General features: G+C 44.9%; 1 protein-coding gene across 2 annotated transcripts in view; it reads right to left on the bottom strand.

The window, feature by feature from the left end:
* Positions 1-6,392, bottom strand: part of MARCHF11 (membrane associated ring-CH-type finger 11) — a 70,440-nt gene extending 64,048 nt beyond the window's left edge. Inside the window, exon 1 of one of the 2 annotated variants that reach the window (XM_075585928.1) lies at positions 5,472-6,392. In XM_075585928.1, the coding sequence (XP_075442043.1) occupies positions 5,472-5,723 (252 nt within the window). In that variant the 5' untranslated portion in view covers positions 5,724-6,392. The remainder of the gene's footprint in view (positions 1-5,471) is intronic. The other variant, XM_075585929.1, reaches the window with a different exon arrangement.
* Between the last annotated feature and the right edge of the window lie 14,220 nt (positions 6,393-20,612).

The following is a 20,612-nucleotide window of genomic DNA, read 5'->3' as shown; positions in this document are numbered from 1 at the left end:
TAAATGGGGGGCAGGGACCGGACCTGTAAAGGGGGGGGGAGCTGGATTGATGGGAACGGGGGACAAACAGACAGGGGGGAGACGGGAAGAGAGAGGGGGGAGACGGGGGAAGAGAGAGAGAGATGGGGGAGACAGGGAAAGAGAGAGCGGGCAGAGGGAGAGGGCAGACAGGGAAAAAGAGAGAGAGGAGAGCAGGAACATTACATCCCGGGCAACGCCGGGTCTCTCAGCTAGTACTGTATTATATATATTATATATATAATATCACATAATACTGTATATAATATAATAAAATATATTATATAGTATAATATAATATTATATAATATATATATTATATACACATAAACAACTTTGCAAAGCGTCGTAAGAGCGTTGGATAAGCCGTTTTGGCGTTGTAAAAATTAATATGGGTATGCATTGCATAGCGTTGGATGAGCCATTCGTTGTAAAACGAAGCGTTGTAAAACGAGGACTGCCTGTAACTAGATTTTCCTGTTCCTTTCAATGGTGGAGCGCCAATCGCATACAGCCCCTAAAACAATGAGCAAAGGACAATGACATACAGCGTACGTCATAAAGATCTCTGGGGTGGGACCTTTCTTCACGTACACTGTACGTCAGGGCACCAAAGGGACTAATGTCACTCACCACTTTAAAGCCATGTATCAAATGCCCAGAAAACATGAAGACACAGCACAATGATGTTCAGACCTTGTTTTTTTTATGTTTCTGTTTCCCACTTTAAATATTTGCGGTTGTTGCTCAATAAAATAATTGCCAAATTGCTTTCAGTGACTGAGAGTAATTTGACAACTCCAGTTTACCAACTTGTCTCTTAATGTTCAAAAATGGTCTGTGAGCACTTTTAAACGACATGTATCCACATTTTAAACCTGCATCTTTAAATGAGTATACACAAAGTATCTTCACCAATTCTAAAAACTTAATAACAATCAAATTGATGTCATGCTTGCTTGTCGTGATACGGTGAACTCTCAGTACCTTTACAGGCTCTGATATGAAATAGTGAGAAGCAGGGTAACACAGTTGAAAATGCATTAACTTCCACTGACATTAATGTTAACGTGCTTCTCATAGTATTAGGTAGAGGGCACACTGTTTAAGGCTCAATACAACCCTATGCATTATCCACATACAGTAATACACACACTTCAACCACACCAACAAATAATGGAAAAGTAGGATATTCCAAAGCCAAACCAAACGCCACTGATTGTGTGGACTGTTTGTAAGAACTCTAGTTGGTGATACTATTGAAATAGTAAAACAGGTTCACCCTGCTGCAAACATATGGTTATATATGGACTCTACAATGTAATTCTACTCATCCATCTATTTCTGTGTACCACCTACAACAAAATACCCCTTACAAATAATGACTTGAATCCTAAATATGTTTTGTATTAAGATTATAAAGTGCCAGACAAAGCTTGAAGCTAATACAACAAACAAAAATGTCCAGTCATTCTGTTTAACTTCATCAAAGACATTGGGATACATTCCAGGTTAAAAATCTAATTTCCAGAGGATAAATCTTGGTAGACTGCAAAATGCATTACGCTAATGCCTAATCATTACCAATGTTTCAGTCTTGAACTTTAATTTCAGCAGAGATAAAAATAACAAGGATCTTCTTGGGCACTTTATAACTGAGCCAATAATCTATTTTGTCTGCTCTCTTAAAACTAACTTTCCCAAAAAATGTTCACAAATAGAACATAAGAGACTAGTTGTCATAAACAAAGTCTGTCAACTTTTATCTCTAATTATAGTTCACCTATAGAACCTATAGCTGTAGGACATTTAAAAAACAACCTGGTCCGAATTCTGGGCATTAATGTCATTGAAATGCACAGCAGTGTAATCGTAGAAAGTAAACATAAAACGTAAAATTTAAATAAATGATAGCATTAAATTAAAAACAAATTAAAACAAGTTTATTTCACAACAATAATAATCCCTGAAGAACAGAAAATTACCTAGCGATTAAAACCCCAGTTTGAGGGATTGAATGCCTGAGGCTCCTACCATATACATTTGGCAATACAGCTAACATCAGTGAATTAAGCTGTTAACCGTGAAATATTGTATTCAAATGTACATTATTTCATCTTATACCTGTAAAACCATTCAGCGAGGCCTTTTTAATTTCTGCAAAGGATCATTATGTTATGTTATGCTGTAGCCCTTCAAATATATTTTACTTGTATATTTTAGGTTTCATGTGCACGAGCAAATTATGCCTGTCATTGTCTCTCATTGAAAGTAATGATTCATATGGCTATTGGTTACAACTGATATTGATGATTAATACAGTATTGATATTAATTAAATGTGTATTATATCAATTCAAAAGTGCTGAATAGGTGTATTAGTCCATTAATTTCCTGTAATGTTCTTGAAATCTTAATTGTTACAACCTTTAAAGGAATAATCCATGATGCAATAATGTACAAAATAATTTTAGTGTTAGTTTTAATAACCCTTTTATGTCTACGCAATACAGACTTCTCTGTATTGTTTCTATATTTATAACAAAAGATGTGTTTTATTCTCCATGGAACGTCAGTTTTCCTGCGTATGATGCAGCAAATTATATGAATCACAATTACAAAGCAAACAGCAACATACAAAAAAATAACTCTTAGAAAAACTGACAACTATTTTTATAGACTTAATCAAGTTTTTTAAAAAAGTGATGACTCACACGGCAAACCCAAAACAGTCCTGAACACAAAGTCCCAATCAGACCTGAGAATGGGAAAGGCGTAATAACCAAAAAGTAAATGAAAAGCAGGAGCATTAACACAAATATATTCCCTGTGAGAAGAAGACTTCATACAGGCATACCCCGCTTTAAGGACACTCACTTTAAGTACACTCGCGAGTAAGTACATATTGCTCAATAGGAAAACAGCAGCTCACGCATGCGCCTGTCAGCACGTCCTGAACAGCAATACCGGCTCCCTACCTGTACCGAAGCTGCGCGCAAGCGGGGAGACTATAGAGCCTGTTACAAATGCGTTATTTACATCAGTTATGCACGTATATGACGATTGCAGATTACAGTACATGCATCGATAAGTGGGAAAAGGTAGTGCTTCAGTTTAAGTACATTTTCACTTTACATACATGCTCCGGTCCCATTGCGTACGTTAATGCGGGGTATGCCTGTACTCTGTTTATTAAACCTGCACTGGTGGAAATGGGACTAAATCCGCAGCAATAATGACTGCATCACTTCTACCCAACAAAGCGTCCCTTCCCTGTGTCACAAAAACTAGGGGGGAAGCGTCCCTTCCCTGTGTCACTGAGACTAGGGGGGAAGCGTCCCTTCCCTGTGTCACTGAGACTAGGGGGAAAGCGTCCCTTCCCTGTGTCACTGAGACTAGGGGGGAAGCGTCCCTTCCCTGTGTCACAGAAACTAGGGGGAAAGCGTCCCTTCCCTGTGTCACTGAGACTAGGGGGGAAGCGTCCCTTCCCTGTGTCACAGAAACTAGGGGGGAAGCGTCCCTTCCCTGTGTCACTGAGACTAGGGGGGAAGCGTCCCTTCCCTGTGTCACTGAGACTAGGGGGGAAGCGTCCCTTCCCTGTGTCACTGAGACTAGGGGGGAAGCGTCCCTTCCCTGTATCACTGAGACTAGGGGGGAAGCGTCCCTTCCCTGTGTCACTGAGACTAGGGGGGAAGCGTCCCTTCCCTGTGTCACTGAGACTAGGGGGGAAGCGTCCCTTCCCTGTGTCACAGAAACTAGGGGGGAAGCGTCCCTTCCCTGTGTCACTGAGACTAGGGGGGAAGCGTCCCTTCCCTGTGTCACTGAGACTAGGGGGGAAGCGTCCCTTCCCTGTGTCACTGAGACTAGGGGGGAAGCGTCCCTTCCCTGTGTCACTGAGACTAGGGGGGAAGCGTCCCTTCCCTGTGTCACAGAAACTAGGGGGGAAGCGTCCTTTCCCTGTGTCACTGAGACTAGGGGGGAAGCGTCCCTTCCCTGTGTCACAGAAACTAGGGGGGAAGCGTCCTTTCCCTGTGTCACTGAGACTAGGGGGGAAGCGTCCTTTCCCTGTGTCACTGAGACTAGGGGGGGAAGCGTCCCTTCCCTGTGTCACTGAGACTAGGGGGGAAGCGTCCCTTCCCTGTGTCACTGAGACTAGGGGGGAAGCGTCCTTTCCCTGTGTCACAGAAACTAGGGGGGAAGCGTCCTTTCCCTGTGTCACTGAGACTAGGGGGGAAGCGTCCTTTCCCTGTGTCACTGAGACTAGGGGGGGAAGCGTCCCTTCCCTGTGTCACTGAGACTAGCGGGGGAAGCGTCCCTTCCCTGTGTCACTGAGTACGTGGTGATGTTTCTTGGGTGCCTCTGCCACCCTCCTGTGCTGTATGAAGTTGCTGTATCCTCCTGTCCTGTGTTATCTCGGAGAGACTGCTAAGGGGAACTGTCCCTGGTGCTGATCAGCAAATCCCTCACCCCGGAGGCGGCTAATCACACCCCCGCACCAGGGGTGTGTTCACTCATACATACAGTACACCGGTCAGGGTGCATGTAATCACTATATACTTATGGCGATGATTACTGTGTCTGCTTACCTGTCCATAGAAGCAAATCCTGCAGGTGTGTGCGTACAGTATATATAAATATATATATATATATATATATATATACAGTATACACACACCTGTCTGGGCCCCTGGAAGCAGATCTTGGGGGAAAGGGGGTATATATATCTATAGATATATATACCCCCTTTCCCACAAGATCTGCTTCCAGGGGCCCAGACAGGTGTGTGTGTGTGTGTGTGTGTGTGTGTGTGTGTGTGTGTGTGTGTGTGTGTATATATATATATATATATATATATATATATTTATATACACTGTATATATACACATACATACACACACAAGGAGTAATATATATAGTCAGTACCTGCTCGGGCCCCTGGGAACAGATCTTGGGGAAAGGGGGGCTATATATATATATATATATACACACACACACACACACACACACACACACACAGAGTTATATATATATATACACACACACAGAGTAATATATATATATATATATATATATATATATATATATATATATATATACATACATACACACACACAGAGTAATATATATACATACACACACACACAGAGTAATATATATATATACACACACACACACACACACACACACACACACAGAGTAATATATATATATACACACACACACACACACAGAGTAATATATATATATATATATATATATATATATACATACATACACACACACAGAGTAATATATATATATAAATATATATACATACACACACACACAGAGTAATATATATATATACACACACACACACACACACACACACACACACACACACAGAGTAATATATATATATACACACACACACACACACACACACAGAGTAATATATATATATATAGTCAGTACCTGCTCGGGCCCCTGGAAGCAGATCTTGCAGGTGGGGCTCGGGCTGCTCTCTGTATCGCTGCTCTCCATGCTGTCCGTCCTGTGCTCCCCTCCGTGTACACACCGCTCCCCCTCCTCCTCCTCCTTGTCATGTGTATCCCCCGGCTCACCCTCCTGACACTGATCCCCCGCCACCGCCGGCTCATCCTGCTGCTGCTGCTCCCCGTCCTCCGGCATCCCGCCGCCGCCGCCGGGGACCGCCGGATCTGTCATACTGTATATATATATATATATATATATACACGCTGCTGCGGGGGGCGGGGGGGAGTATGTGTATATACACACAGTGTGATAGGCGCGGTATACAGATAGATACACACACACAGTGCAGCAGGTGCAGTGCGGGGTCAGTGTGTGTCCGGCTCCATCACAGGAGGAAAACCATCTGATACCCGAGACACGGGGAGGAGGAGGAGGAGACTGCTGCTGCTGATCTCTGCTATATATATATTGTGTGTGTGTGTGTGTGTATATACTCACATATGTACTCTATATACTATGTGTATGTGTGTGTGTGTGTGTATACTCACATATATGTGCTCTATATACTATGTGTGTATATATAAATATATATGCTTACGTTATTGATATAAGTGTGTTTTGAGGTCTGTATATATATATCTGCGGGTAGTTATGATTACAGAGGAGTTATACTTGCGGGATGTAGGTAGAGAGATATATATATAAGGTATGTTCTTGGTTACTTGCCCCCAGCTCGCCCTGCGCTCTGATACCTCTCCTCCTCCCTCACGCTATCTGTTACCCCCATGACGTAACACACACCCTGCTGCCCCCCATCCCCCCCCCGCGGGGGTGTGCCCGTGTGATAGACAGACCCGCTCTATCTGCAGGAGGGGTGCTAAGGCTGTGCCCGTGCGCGTGCGTGAGCGCGCCCCCCACAGCCCAACGGTTACTTTCATATCCAAACAGCTGCTGGGGGGCTGTGATTAGTCCAGCTCCGCCGTGACGTCACGCCGGGACTCGGCCATGGAGGGAAAGACAGATGGGAAGCGCTTGTGGTTGGATGGGAGAGGTGTTCACGCCTTCGCCTGCAGCCAATCAGGTGGGGGGAAGAGAGTAGCAGCGGATCTAGAGCCAGCACGTGGTTATGTTTCAGTTGGGTGGTTCAGACCGTTGGAGGACTTGTAGTGCCTTTAACCCCTTCGGTGCTGCAAAGGTCTTTATTTATAAACCTTAAAAAAAAAAACACAATTTTGATTTGTGAATTATATAGATGTAGCCCGCTCCCCCTGACTTTCCTGATCCTCCGGTTTCCCCTCTTCTTACCTCCATGGTCGGGAAGTGGGCGGGGGGCAGCTAGTGAGGCGGGCCGGGAGCTCGCGGGGCCGCCATATTGGATGCGCGCGCATGCACATTTAGTCGCGCATGCGCAGTTAGCTGCTGAGAGTTGCGGCGGCCATTAAACAATTGCGCATGCCCAGTGGAGCACTCAGAAGGCGGCCATTACACATAATAGGGTCTGTGGGGAACAACAGTTCCCAGCAGCCCTGGGGCTGCTACATGCCGCGATGCGGCCAATAGCGGCCTGGTTCCCCTGCTCTGACTTGGATACATTTCGCGTGCTCAGCCCACTTAGTCAGTTGGCAGAGGGACAGCAAAGGGTCAGGTAGTGTCCAGGGAGTGGTACTTCTCTGGGCTAGGACAGACTGTGTCCCCCAGACCCCAGTTAGGCCCCGACTCACGAGTAGAGCTAGTGGATGCTTTAGGGACAGGCCCTTAGGTAGGGATTCTGCCCCATTAGCTATTTGGTAGTCACGGATACAGCTGCTACGCTGCACATCCCTGCAAGATGGGTTCTGGGACCAGAACGCCACAAAGGACACAGACTATCCAGATGGTGATATTATCCACGCCGGAATTCACCCCACGCGGTGGCGGATGACGACGTCGGACTGGATTGATTTCCTGTTGTATTCTGCGTTACCCAGGTGCAGGAGCCCCGGGCAGGTATCATTCTACAAGTGCACCAACACTGAACAGCACGGCGCTGACCACGCCTAAAGGGTGGGGGTTTCACTTGGGGACACTTACGTGGTAGAGTGGCCAAGGGCCTCGGACAGCACGATGGACACGGTGTGGGGGTAACAAGAGTGGTGGGCTACTACAGATGGGCAGGGTGTATATGCAATTGACCCCCCTTATGCATTATAGAGTGATTGACATATATCATATGTGTGCTTAGTAAAGGTCAAAAAGGTAACAGTTATATTCTGTGTGGTATGATTATTTGTTCCTGCACGGGGCTATCCCAACCCATTGGGATCCCATACAGGCGGAGGCGCTGTCATCCAGTATCTCGGGTGTACCCCAGGCTCTCAATGGCAGAGCTCAGATCTCTGTGAGCCAGCAGGTAATATCAGCACCAGTAGACTCTTCACATAAAAGGGAAAGAGGGCTACATTTGGAGGCGCTGCTGAGATCTCAGACCAGGGGTGCTCAACTTAAATTACAAACAGTTCGCTCCGTATAGGACCATGTCCATACCTTCCGGCAAGAACGTCCACGAGTGGGCCCTGCGGCGCCACAAGTCGCCTCGCCACGTGGTCGCTGTTAGTCAAGTCCCAGTCACCCTGCCATTACCAAGCTTACGAACTGCCCTGAGACAGATACCAGGGTTCTCCAAAGCCCGTGTGGTAGACGCCCGATGTGACACCGACCTCAAGTGGAGTACCCTCCTGGTTGATTGTCGCTGCAACATTATGAGGGACACTGCCCTGCAGTTTTTACAGCTCCCTGAGGCCCCGCCCAGCGGGAATCCACTTATCTACCCTAGAATGCGCACCCGAACAGAAGCTAGCAAAGAGGAGTGTCCGACACCGCTAGCCTTCTCTCCCCCAGGTAGCGATGCCGGCAGCTGCCGGTCGGAACTAAGTCGCCAGTCTGACCAAAGCAGCCACATTGCCTGCGGCTTAGGTGAAGCTCAGTTATTCGTGGATGCTTTACAAAAGCTTACTGAAAAGATAGGTCGTAGATATAGGAGAGAAGGAACCCAATGTAGCACTCAGGTTCACACTCTGGGGATTAGTGAATGAATTAAAAACATAATCTTTATTAAACAGCACATATAAAATAATGGTCAAACGACATACTGAAGGTGAATTGATCCAAAATAAAGAAGGCCATATTGGCTCTGGATCAAAATAGATAGTGTGTGCCAGATGATTTTAATAAACCACTGGTACTGAGTTAACACAGTAATCCTAATGCGGACCTGTGTGGTGGGTGATTATTTCAGGTGTGTCCGGGTAAGTACTGAGATTGCAGGTCACAAGGATATAATATATTCTTGTACTTTGTGGTAGGTGTGACCCAACTGATGGACATATAAACAAATACACTATGTATATCAGTGGTGGTAATAATCAATCAGCTAAGCTCCTCTATAGAGATATGTATGCCCCTATCAGTGTCAAAATGACCTAAGGTAACCCTCTGGGTGCTGTACTCCAGGGGTGTGTGGACCTATATTAACCTGCGTGGCTAAAGTCAGAGGTAAGTATCCTGACTAAGGTCGTGAAGGAGGTCAGTGTCCCAATCTGGGAGACACTGATAGTAGGGGGCAGGCTAGGCTCCTAGTATACACGTGCACGCGCAGATCAGGACTGCCTCCGCATGTATCTCTGTGACCGCGAGTTAATGCGGTAGTCTGCGAGTGCAGTTTTACACAGGACAAAAGTGCCCCGACGGTCACTCTTAGCCTCTTAAAGGTGGTTATAGGGATAGTGTTCCGGAATATAAGTACTGAGGAACCTTACCTGCAGCACGCTACAGCTGCCCTGCCGTGTTGGTGTGCTGCTTAGCATCTGTGAGGTTTCCTTCAGCTTTTACCATTACCCAGCCCTCTGTTTATTTATGAGTTACTAGCCTGCCCCCTACTATCAGTGTCTCCCAGGTTGGGACACTGACCTCCTTCACGACCTTAGTCAGGATACATACCTCTGACTTTAGCCACGCAGGCTCAGTACTTACCCGGACACACCTGAAATAATCACCCACCACACAAGTCCGCATTGGATTACTGTGTTAACTCAGTACCAGTGGTTTATTAAAATCATCTGGCACACACTATCTATTTTGATCCAGAGCCAATATGGCCTTCTTTATTTAGGATCAATTCACCTTCAGTACGTCGTTTGACCATTATTTTATATGTGCTGTTTAATAAAGATTATGTTTTTAATTCATTCACTAATCCCCAGAGTGTGAACCTGAGTGCTACATTGGGTTCCTTCTCTCCTATATCTACTACAGTTTACACCCAAAGCACCGTTCATATCATCATCTCACTAAGGCCGCAGCAGGGGTTCCCCTACTATCTCTACCTGAAAAGATAGGTCAGCTGGTGCCAACTCCAGCCTCCCCACAACTAATGGAGGCTTTGACCCTGTCTTCCCTGTCGCAGAATTACCGGAAGCTCAAAGCTTTCTCTGGAGTCCTCCCCACGCCTGCGGGAGAGGAAGGGATACCCTCCTGGAAAGAGCATACGCTGACGGTGCTAGAAGAATGGTCCTGCTCCGATGCAGTAAAACGGCTATGCATCATGGAATGCCTTAGGCCGCCCGCCACTACCATAGTAAGCATTCACAGAGGACAACACCCAGACATGACGCCTCGAATGTTAGTGGATTTCCTGTTAGAAGCCTACGGGTTGGAAGAGGATGCCGGGGCAATATGGTCTAAATATTACCATCTCTACCAGAAAGAGGGAGAAGAATTGTCGGCATTCATCCACCGGATACCGTTGATCCTAGGGACCCTACTCGACCGCAAGTTGATTCCCGCCTCCGAAATGGACGAAGCCCGCCGTACACAGTATTAGTGAGGATCCAGCCCGAATTGCCCTATAGCCAATATGATTCGTTGTATTGTCATGCAAGTGAATCCTCTTACGTTTACGGGATTACTGCATCAAGTGAAAGTGCACGAAGTACATAGTCTATTACACTCTCCCCAGATATCCAAAGGAGCCTCTGCTATGAAAACCAAAGAGTCCTATAATAAGAATGGAGACTCGGCCGCAAAGCCAGCAGGGGTTAAGCCTAAAACCGTTGGGAGAGTATCCCCTACTTACAGCACCCACGCTGCCACCAGGGAAGTCGTCTGCTATCATTGCAGTAAGAAGGGTCATTTTGCCTATCAATGCCCCGAGAAGGAAGACAAGGAGGAAGATCCTAAGGTGATGGTCTGCGGGGTTTACATTGGCCAAGCCGAGAACCCGAACACCACCGAGGGAGACGTTTCCCCACCCTCAGATGAACCTTCGGAACCAAGGCCTGATGATGGAAACCTCCCAATTGATGCCTGCAGCAGAGTGGGACACGCAGCCATCATACGTGGTGTCGTGGACGTCGTTTATTCCTCAGCTTTATTGGACACCGGGTCTCAAGTGACCATTATATACCAGGGGTTTTACAATCGGCACCTTCAGAAGCGGCCGCTGCAGTCGGCGGAACAGAAGAAGGTAATTGGGCTGAGTAATGAAGATTACCCATTGATTGGATTGTGAAAGTCCACCTGGAAATCATGCAGTTGAACACTGGAAAATCCCACCCTATGTAAGTAGAAGCGCTAGTATGCCCGGAGCCCCAGGAACAGCCTAAGTATCCAATTATTCTGGGAACCAACACGGATATAGTGCAAACCATCATCCGATCTTTCTGCAAGAAGTTGGGGAACTGCCTTTGAGTAACCTCGACCTCCCCTCCCTCTTGTTAGAAGAATGCTGTCGAATTTCGTCCCTAGAGCGACATGGGGTCCTTTACAATCGGTGCGCCGGACTGACTGAAATTCCACCAGGGGGAGTGCGGCAGATGGCAGTCTGGTGTTGCTATCCCGACCGAGCCGAAGATGACCATCTGTTCTCCTTGTAAAGCATGAGGGCCGAAGATGCTCAGAGGGATACAAGTTAGTACCCGCAGTAAGAGAATGGGCATCCAAAATACCCTCCCAAATGTACGTATATGTCCAGAATATTTCTCCATTCACCATGGCTCTTGATGTCGGGCAGAAATTGGGCTATAAGTATCCTGTTAGCCCTGTAGAAATGATGCCTCAGGTGAATGCCGCTACCATGTCTGGGCAAGCAGCTGACCTGGAGTTCAACTTCGGAGAGTCTACGTTACCCACAGAATGGAGAGACCGGCTGATGGCCAAGTTGAATGAGTGACGGGCTGTATTCTCTACGAGTGACATGGATGTGGGGTGCAGTCAATGCGCCCAACACACCATCCGGATGAGTGACTCTACCCCCTTCCACGAGCGGTCGCGCCACATAGCACCCCGGGATGTGGATGATGTCGGGGGGTTTAATACACGAGATGGAAGAAGCTGGAATAATCTTCTCACAATCCAGGGGGAGCATGGGGAGTATAAACACAAGAAACAGAACTCTAAGTGTAGATGTACTAATAATTATAATAATTTCTAGTGAAACTTGGCCCCTATGGGTTCCTACTCACAGGAAGATAGTGATATTCAAGCAGAGGTAATCAAGGACTGGTCGTGGATATCAGGTAAACCGGAGTTGCCCCTTCATCGGGGGAATGGGACCTCAGCAAGAGAGAAATGCACGCACATAGCACAGATCATATGATTCCAACAATTTTATAAAATACCTCTTAAAAGTGCATACTTACAGTGTTGCAAATAAAAAACAGCATGTAAGCTATATTAAGCTTCAAATGACCACTTGCTGAGGTCCCATTCCCCCGATGAAGGGGCAACTCCGGTTTACCTGATATTCACGATCAGTCCTTGATTACCTCTGCTTGAATATCACTACCTTCCTGTGAGTAGGAACCCATAGGGGCCAAGTTTCACTAGAAATTATTATAATTATTAGTACATCTACACTTAGAGTTCTGTTTATTGTGTTTATACTCCCCATGCTCCTCCTGGATTGTGAGAAGATTATCTGCATTTTTGGGGATGAGTGAAGACAACCCCACCGGAGGGTAGAAGCAGAGGGGTGACACTTTTATTTATATTCACTGTTTTCATCACTTGATACATCACTTGTTTTATTGTCACATTTATTTGATAGTAGGCACCTAAGGGTGTTAGCGCCTGGTTTTTCACATTTGTCACATAGAAGCTGGAATAATGACTGAATCACGAAGCCCCTACGGCTTGCCCATCGTCGTAGTGAGGAAAAAGAATGGATCGGTGAGGCTGTGCGTCGACTATAGAACACTGAACAATCGCACAGTACCGGATCAGTACACTCTCCCTCGCATAGAGGAGATTCTCAACGCCTTAAACGGAAGTCAGTGGTTCAGTGTTCTGGACTTAAGATCCGGGTACTACTAAGTACCAATGAGTAAGGAGGATCAAGAAAAGGCCGCTTTCATCTGACCATAGGCTTCTATCAATTCACACGTATGCCCCAAGGTATCTGTGGTGCACCAGCCACATTCCAACGCCTAATGGAAAAGACGCTAGGGGATATGAATCCTCGGGAGTGTTTAGTGTACCTAGACGATATTATTGTGTTTGGAAAGACGTTGGAAGAGCATGAAGGTCGGCTACTGAAGGTACTGGACTGCCTTGGACAAAAAGGACTGAAGTTGTCACTCGACAAGTATCGGTTCGGTCACACCTCGGTGACCTACGTGGGACACATTGTGTCCGCCAAGGGAATCGCTACAAATCCAGCCAAAGTAGAAGCTGTTGTAAACTGGCCTCGCCCGGAAAATGTTATGGAGCTATGCTCATTCCTCAGCTTCTGTGGGTACTACCGTCGTTTTGTGATGGGGAACTCCCGTAGAGCCAAATCTCTCAACAACATCCTGAAGATATAACCCGAAGACACCGGGTGAAAAGCCACCTCTGCCCGACAGCCGTTTGGTGATAAGTGGACACCTGAATGTGAACGGGCCTTCCTGGGCCTGAAGAGAAGCCTGACTGCAGCCCCGGTTCTTGCTTATGCTGCCATCTTTTCCCCTGTAAATGGTGTTAACCTTCTGATTTAAAACTGACTAACCTTAAAACTCACCCCACAAGTTAAGCATCCCAACAGCCTGCACTCATGGTTACTGTCCCACACTCAGCCACTCCTACCACCCATTGTGGCCAACCACTGCCATACACAGCACTTATTCTCTCACCTGCTGTCTCTGTAAGTCTCCCACCATACCTCTTAGATTGTAAGCTCTTCGGGGCAGGGATTTTGCTGCACTTATTGTATAATTTTAATTCCGTGTACTGTACTCTTTGTGAAGCTCTGAGTACACTTTTGGCGCTATATAAATAAAGACATACAATACAATGCTGACCCTGAGCAGCCCTACATTCTACATGTGGATGCCAGTCTCAACGGACTGGGGGCAGTACTGCATCAGAAACATCCAGAAGGACTCCGGCCTGTGACCTACGTCAGTCATAGCCTGACCCCCAGCGAACAAAACTACCCAGTGCACAAGTTAGAGTTTCTGGCTGTCAAATGGGCAGTCGTGGATAAACTCCATGACTACCTCTACGGAGTCGCCTTTGAAGTAAAGACAGACAATAATCCCCTCACCTACATCATGACCTCAGCCAAGCTGGATGCTGCCGGTCATCGATGGCTGGCAGCGCTACCCAATTACAACTTCACCCTGAAGTACAAGCCAGGTCCCCTGAATATCGGAGCTGATGCCCTGCGTCGAAGGCCCGGATTAAGCGCCACTCCAGAGGACGATCAATGGGAAGAGATTCCGGGGCGAGGGCTGCGAACTATGTGCTACATGGCTGCCATTATCAATGACCACGTGGCCTTTTCAGAACTAAGAGTTGTAGATTCTCTAGGGTGCCAGTCCAAAGCCACCTGGCCGCTTACTGTGATCCCAGTGGAATGCACATCACACAAGATAAGATCATATCCTGGAAAGATATGGTTCACTATCAGAGTCGTGACCCCATAGCCGGTATCATACGCCAGGCCATTCCGAACAACCGTTTGTCCCTGCTAAAGCATGCCCCTAGCGATGTGGCCGCCGTCATTATGAGAGAGGCTGACAAGTTCGAGATTGATACTGGACTACTCTACAGTGGTGAGATACCACAATCACCCGGACAAAGGACAACTGGTTCTTCCCCGGAACCTGCAACATATTGTCCTGAAGGCGCTACACGATGAACACGGACATCTCGGTGTCGAGAAGACGTTCAAACTCGTCAGAAACCGTTTTTTCTGGCCGAAAATGCGAGAGGCGGTAGAGCGATATTGTCAACAATGCTCTAGGTGTATTCAACGGAAGACCCTCCTGATATGAGCTGTGCCCATGGCCCATCTGAAGAGCTCAGGCCCTATGGACTTAGTGTGCATGGACTTCCTGTGCATTGATGTGACAAGGTGATAGTGTAAAGAAGGCGCTGAAACAATACTAGTGTTCACCGTTCTATAAGTGAATAATTAATAGAGTGTATAAAAATACTTATAATAACTTAAGTGCATACAATAAGTGACTAATGATAGTGAAAAAAACGTATATAAATAGTTGTAACCCCTGCTCAAACCCTCTGGAAGGGACTGTCTTCAATGGTCCCAGATGATCGATATATGTTCTCACAACCCAGGGGGAGTATGAAGGAAAAAACAACAAAAAACACAAACTAAGTGCAGACTGTAAACTTCAATTTAGCAGTATGTGAGGAAACTTGGCTCTTCTGTAAAGCCTACTCACAGGATGGCAGATAATTAAGGGCAGTAACTGGATCTGGTGAATCTGTGATGTCGTCTGTATAGACAGGACAGCTCTCACACATAGGCATCAGGTAGATAGGAACATGGAAGAATAAAAAGAAATCTCCACGGTGCAGATCAGTATAAAAAGGATAACTTTATAGTGTAGTTTAAAAATGTGCACTTACAATAATACAAATAATAACAAGCATTTAGCACTTATGCCAAGTGACTCAGGAGTGTCTGGATGTGGCCACCGCTCACCGCTCACCGCACCGCAGCTGCTTGTCCTCTCCACACGGCAGTAACACTGGAATTGCCTCCAGGAACAGGCTTGACCGCCACACCTCCAAGGTAGCCCCTCTGTGCCCTGAGAAGGCAGGCTAGATCACCGCGCTGCTGTATCTGTCCCCTGGATGCCGGGTGGATCACCTTCAGTCATTTTTGCGGCGATCCGTCACTTCCGGTACTGCAGTTTGACAGGCGGCTGGCAGGGCCAATCAACACGTCTCCTGGGCGAAAAAATCTTTCCCTTTATTCCAAAAGGGCACAAAAGAGTTAGAAGAGGGAAGAGTGGGGGGGTTGGGGGGGGGGGAAGCGGGTACAGGTCTGCTCCCAAAAGAAAGAAGTTTTGAGTGACTTTCCTAACATTATTAATATCTCTGATCTCTCTCCCATTGGATTGTCACTTTTGGACAAAGGGCTAAAGTTTTCACCAAATATGAATTTTGATCTGTTTGGCACTACTATTGATGTATACAAATTGTTCGCAAATTGTCTTCAAAATTTTTTTTTGATAAAAATGATGAGGCAGTCGTGACAAGGGTGGGTGGCTTGGGTGAGGGGGCATGACCCATTACCGAGGGTGATGCCCCCCCACCCGATACCATACCGGCTGATCAGACAGCCCTGCATACTTTTGGGGACTTTTGTACCCTTCAGGATATGGAGGATCTCCTTTCTGAACAAATTTCTAATGAACAGGTTATTCCTACATTTTCAGAATGGAATTCAGGTCTTAAGAGAAGCTCTATTTTCTACCCTACTTATACCAAGGGTCAATTTCTAACTATGTTTGAAAATTTGGTTATTAGGGACCTTCGTCTTCTAGCTCAAGGTTTTTCTTTTTCACGTATTCATCAGGATAACTTGAATCAGGACGAATGTATTGCCTTGAAAGCCCTTCAAGGTAATTCTTCATTGATTATAAAAAGTGCTGACAAGGGTGGTGCAATGGTAGTGCAGAGTAAAGACGATTACGTCAGGGAAGCTTTACGCCAACTTGACAATACCTCGTCCTACTCTGTACTACCCAATGATCCCACCATGTCTTTTTTGGAGGCCCTTGTGGAGCTTGTGGATTCAGGTGTTATGATGGAAGTTCTTTCTAAAAATGAAGTTCAGTTTATTATTTAATCCCACCCTATCATTCCTATCTTTCACCATCTCCCAAAGATCCATAAGACATTGGTCGACCCTCCGGGCCGGCCAATAGTCTCTAGTATTGGATCTTTGGGAGATGGTCTTTCTAGATATGTTAATGTATTCCTTCAGCCCTTGTTAAGAGATTGCCCTCTTTCATTTTAGATTCTGGTGATCTCTTGAGTCAATTAAAATTTGTGACTTGGGATGATAATTGTATGTGGGTTACCCTTGACGTTGTCTCCCTTTATTCTGTTATACAACATAATCAGGGTTTGGAGACTGTCCGCCATTTTATTGAGATACCAGAAATTTCAATCTTTCAATCTTCATTTATTCTGGATACTATTTTGTTTCTTCTAACTCACAACTTTTTCACTTTCAATCACAAATTCTATCTACAATTAATTGGCACTGCTATGAGCACGAGTTTTGCACCGTCATATGCAAATCTCTTTATGGGGTGGTGGGAATCACAGTTTGTTTTTTCTTGCATGAACACTTTTCGTAAAAATATTATTTTTTATAAAAGATTTGTGGATGATTTAATTATATTTGGAAATGGGATGTTATTTCACTACACTCTTTTGTTGATTATATTAATAATAATAACTATAATCTTAAATTCACTTTAAACTTTCACTCACATCACATTGAGTTTCTGGATCTCCAGTTATATGTAGATATTAATAAAGTTATTCAGACAGACGTGTTTAGAAAAAAGAACTCAAGGAACACGTTCTTGAGGGCGGACAGTTGCCACCCGCCACAGATCATTCGGGCTGTCCCCAAAGGGCAGTTCCTCAGGCTGAGAAGGAATTGTTCTACTTTAGAATGTTTTCTTTCTCAGTCTGAGGAATTGGCCCAGAGATTTTTAGATAGGGGATACCCTATTACGGGCATTACTGAAGCATTTGAAATTGCACTTAATACAGAGAGAGTATCTTTATTACCTATTCAAGACAACAGATGCCCCACTTCCTGACACTAGTATTGTTGCTCATGGGAAGGGTGGTTTATCTAGAACGAAAAGCAAAAAAAAAATGTTGATAGATTTGACAACAAATGTCCACTTTTTATTTCTCAATATAATAAACAGAGTGGAAACGTTAAAGTTATCATTTCAAAACACTGGAATGTTTTATCTATGGAGCCCATTTTGAGCAAGTATATTGGGTCAGGACCTAAATTTGTATTTCGTAGGGCAAGAACTATAGGTTCTTATGTATCTCCTAGTAAACTTAGGGCACCCTATATGGGTAATACATCTTTTTCCACCAAGGGCTCTTTCAGATGTGGCTCATGTAGTATATGTGGTTTTATGAAACCCTCTTCTACTTTTTCTGATTGTCTCCCATCTTTGAGTGATACACAGGTGGATAATCATACAAAGAAATATCATATCAATGGTTTCATAAACTGCAAGAGCCAATTTGTCGTATACCTCATTATGTGCGGTTGTGGCAAAAGATATGTGGGGAGGACTATTAGAGCACTCAAAATTAGAATTCAAGAGCATTTAAGACTAATAAAATCAGGAGATCTTAACCACCCAGTGTCCAAACATTTTTCTGAATGTCGACAAGATGGTATTAAGAACTTTTCATTTTTAGGTATTGAATTGGTTCATAAGAAATCCAGAGGTGGTGATCATGTCAATCTGTTAGACCGAAGGGAGGATTATTGGATTTTTATTCTTAGAACACGTCATCCCTTTGGTTTGAACATTGATTGGCATCTAAGCCACTTTCTTTAATGGTTAAATAAATGTATACATTTTTCTTCCAAGTCCTTTAATATATTCTGGTATTATTATTATTTTTATTTTCATTTTTATTTTAAAATTGTTTTAGGAACTTCAAATATAATTTTGAGTTTTTGGTACAATTTTTCATTATATATTTTTTATTTTCGAGTTATGAACATATTTGTCATAAACATTGTAAGGATATTGTTAATAATTATAATTATTATTATTATTATTATTTTATTATTTCTAGAGATTTATCACCACTCATCAAGTTTTATATACTTTGTCGAGGTTTAGCACATTAGTTATATGTTCATGATTTTGTAAACATCAATAGATCATGATTATCTTGTTTTTTATGTATATCATAATATCATTTTTTTTGTTTCTTTTGTTGCTTTTCTTCACAGTTCTTGTTATTATTGTTTCCATATATTTTTTGTGATTATTATTATTAGAGTTCATGTTAACGTTTTCATTATATTATTTATTATGTTATGAAGCTTTTCCTTCTTTTCTTTTCTTGTTTTTTCTTTTCCTTCTCTATCCCCCCCTTACCCCCCATTCCCTTCCTTCTCTCCTTCCTTGCATTTTCTTTGGTTGAGGTCAAGTAAATGTTTTTATTATGTGTTATTATTTTTGTCCTTCTCTGCCCTCCGTTGGCTATTGCCATCAGGCTGTTTTAGTTGGTTGCCCCCCCCTTGCTGCCACTTCCGCCCTTAGATACTGTTGCTTCTGACGTCTTCGCTCCGCTGCGCTATCGCGCATGCGCGGACGTGGTGACATCATTGGCTATCGCGCATGCGCGGATGTGGTGACGTCATCGGCTATCGCGCATGCGCAGACGTCATGACGCAATTCCTTTTGGCACGAATGGGGCTACAGGTAGAGGGTATTTAAAGGAACTGATTACACAGTATGTTATCCTTGATAAAGAACGATAGCACGTTCGAAACGCGTTGGATTTTAATCTCTTGATGACCCAATACATTTGTACTTTACTACTTGGGTACTCCCTCTGCTCCTTATTGGATCGTGCGCTCCTTACATCTTTTGTACACAGTATACCTCATCTGGAAGCAACATATCCACCAGCCACGCCAGGAAACAAACAGTGAGTTATTTTTTACCACAGGGTTGGCCCCCAATGAGATTGATGGTGGGGGTTTCATTGCCTTACACTACCAGCCCTTAGGGGGTTTTCTTACCCATAATTGTTGGTTTATATATCACAAAACTCATTATTCTGAGGCTATTTTTCCTGGATTGTGGTCTGGTTTAATTGAATTTAATTTTGAACACCTGGCATTGAGCGCTCTTTACCCCAATTTACCTATGGCCTACCCAATCGCCTGCACCCGGATCAAGGTCGGGACTTTGAGACCAGCCTAATTCGGGAATTGCTGAAACTTCTGGATATCACTAAGTCCCGAACCACCCCATATCATCCAGAAGGTGACGTTCTGCAAGAATGATTTAATCGACACTGCTGGACATGCTGGGCACCTTAAACGGGGTGCAGAAGACAGAGTGGAGGCGGTATGTGGAAGTTCTGGTACATGCATACAACTGCACCCGCCATGAGTCCACTGGCTTCTCTCCTTATTTTCTTATGTTCAGGCGAGAAGCTCGGCTGCCAGTGGATGTACGCCTAAGGCCTCGGGCATGGTCAGCGCTTAGGCGCTGACCCGTGCTGAGGCACGCTGGTGCTTACCAGTGAGCCCCTGCAGCCGCAATGAGAGCGGCTTTAGTAGGGGCTTGCCTGCGCTTCCACAAGCGTGCGTAAGCGTAGGTCTTATCCAAATTTTAGATTTCGCGCTCATGGATTTCATTTTAGATTTTGCGCAATGAGGGCGAACCAGCTCCGTGACGTCACTGGCCCGCCCCCCGACACGCCCATAGACGGCACGCTAACCAAGGCCAGGGAAAGCACCCGCTTTCCCTCAGCCTCAGCGTGCCTCCGTACGGCTGCTGCAACCCTGGACGCAGCCTAAGAGTATCCACGGATGGAATACACAATTCCAATCATTTTCAATACGTAAGGCGACTTCAAGAAACTCTACAACAAGAGTATCAAACAAAAAACAAAAATGCCGAAAGCTACTTCCAATGTGACAAAAATACACAGTGCAATACCTATATATCTCTTGTAACAAGGTCAATTCGTTTAACCTTTTGGCCAAAGCATCTTAAGCCTGCTGCCACTTACAAGGCATGACCATAGTAGGTCCTAACACTCACCTGGGTT

Source organism: Ascaphus truei, chromosome 2 (assembly GCF_040206685.1).
Source record: "Ascaphus truei isolate aAscTru1 chromosome 2, aAscTru1.hap1, whole genome shotgun sequence".
In the NCBI taxonomy this organism is placed as follows: domain Eukaryota; kingdom Metazoa; phylum Chordata; class Amphibia; order Anura; family Ascaphidae; genus Ascaphus; species Ascaphus truei.
Note: the sequence above shows the minus strand (reverse complement) of the source record. Positions and strands in the feature narration are given on the sequence as shown.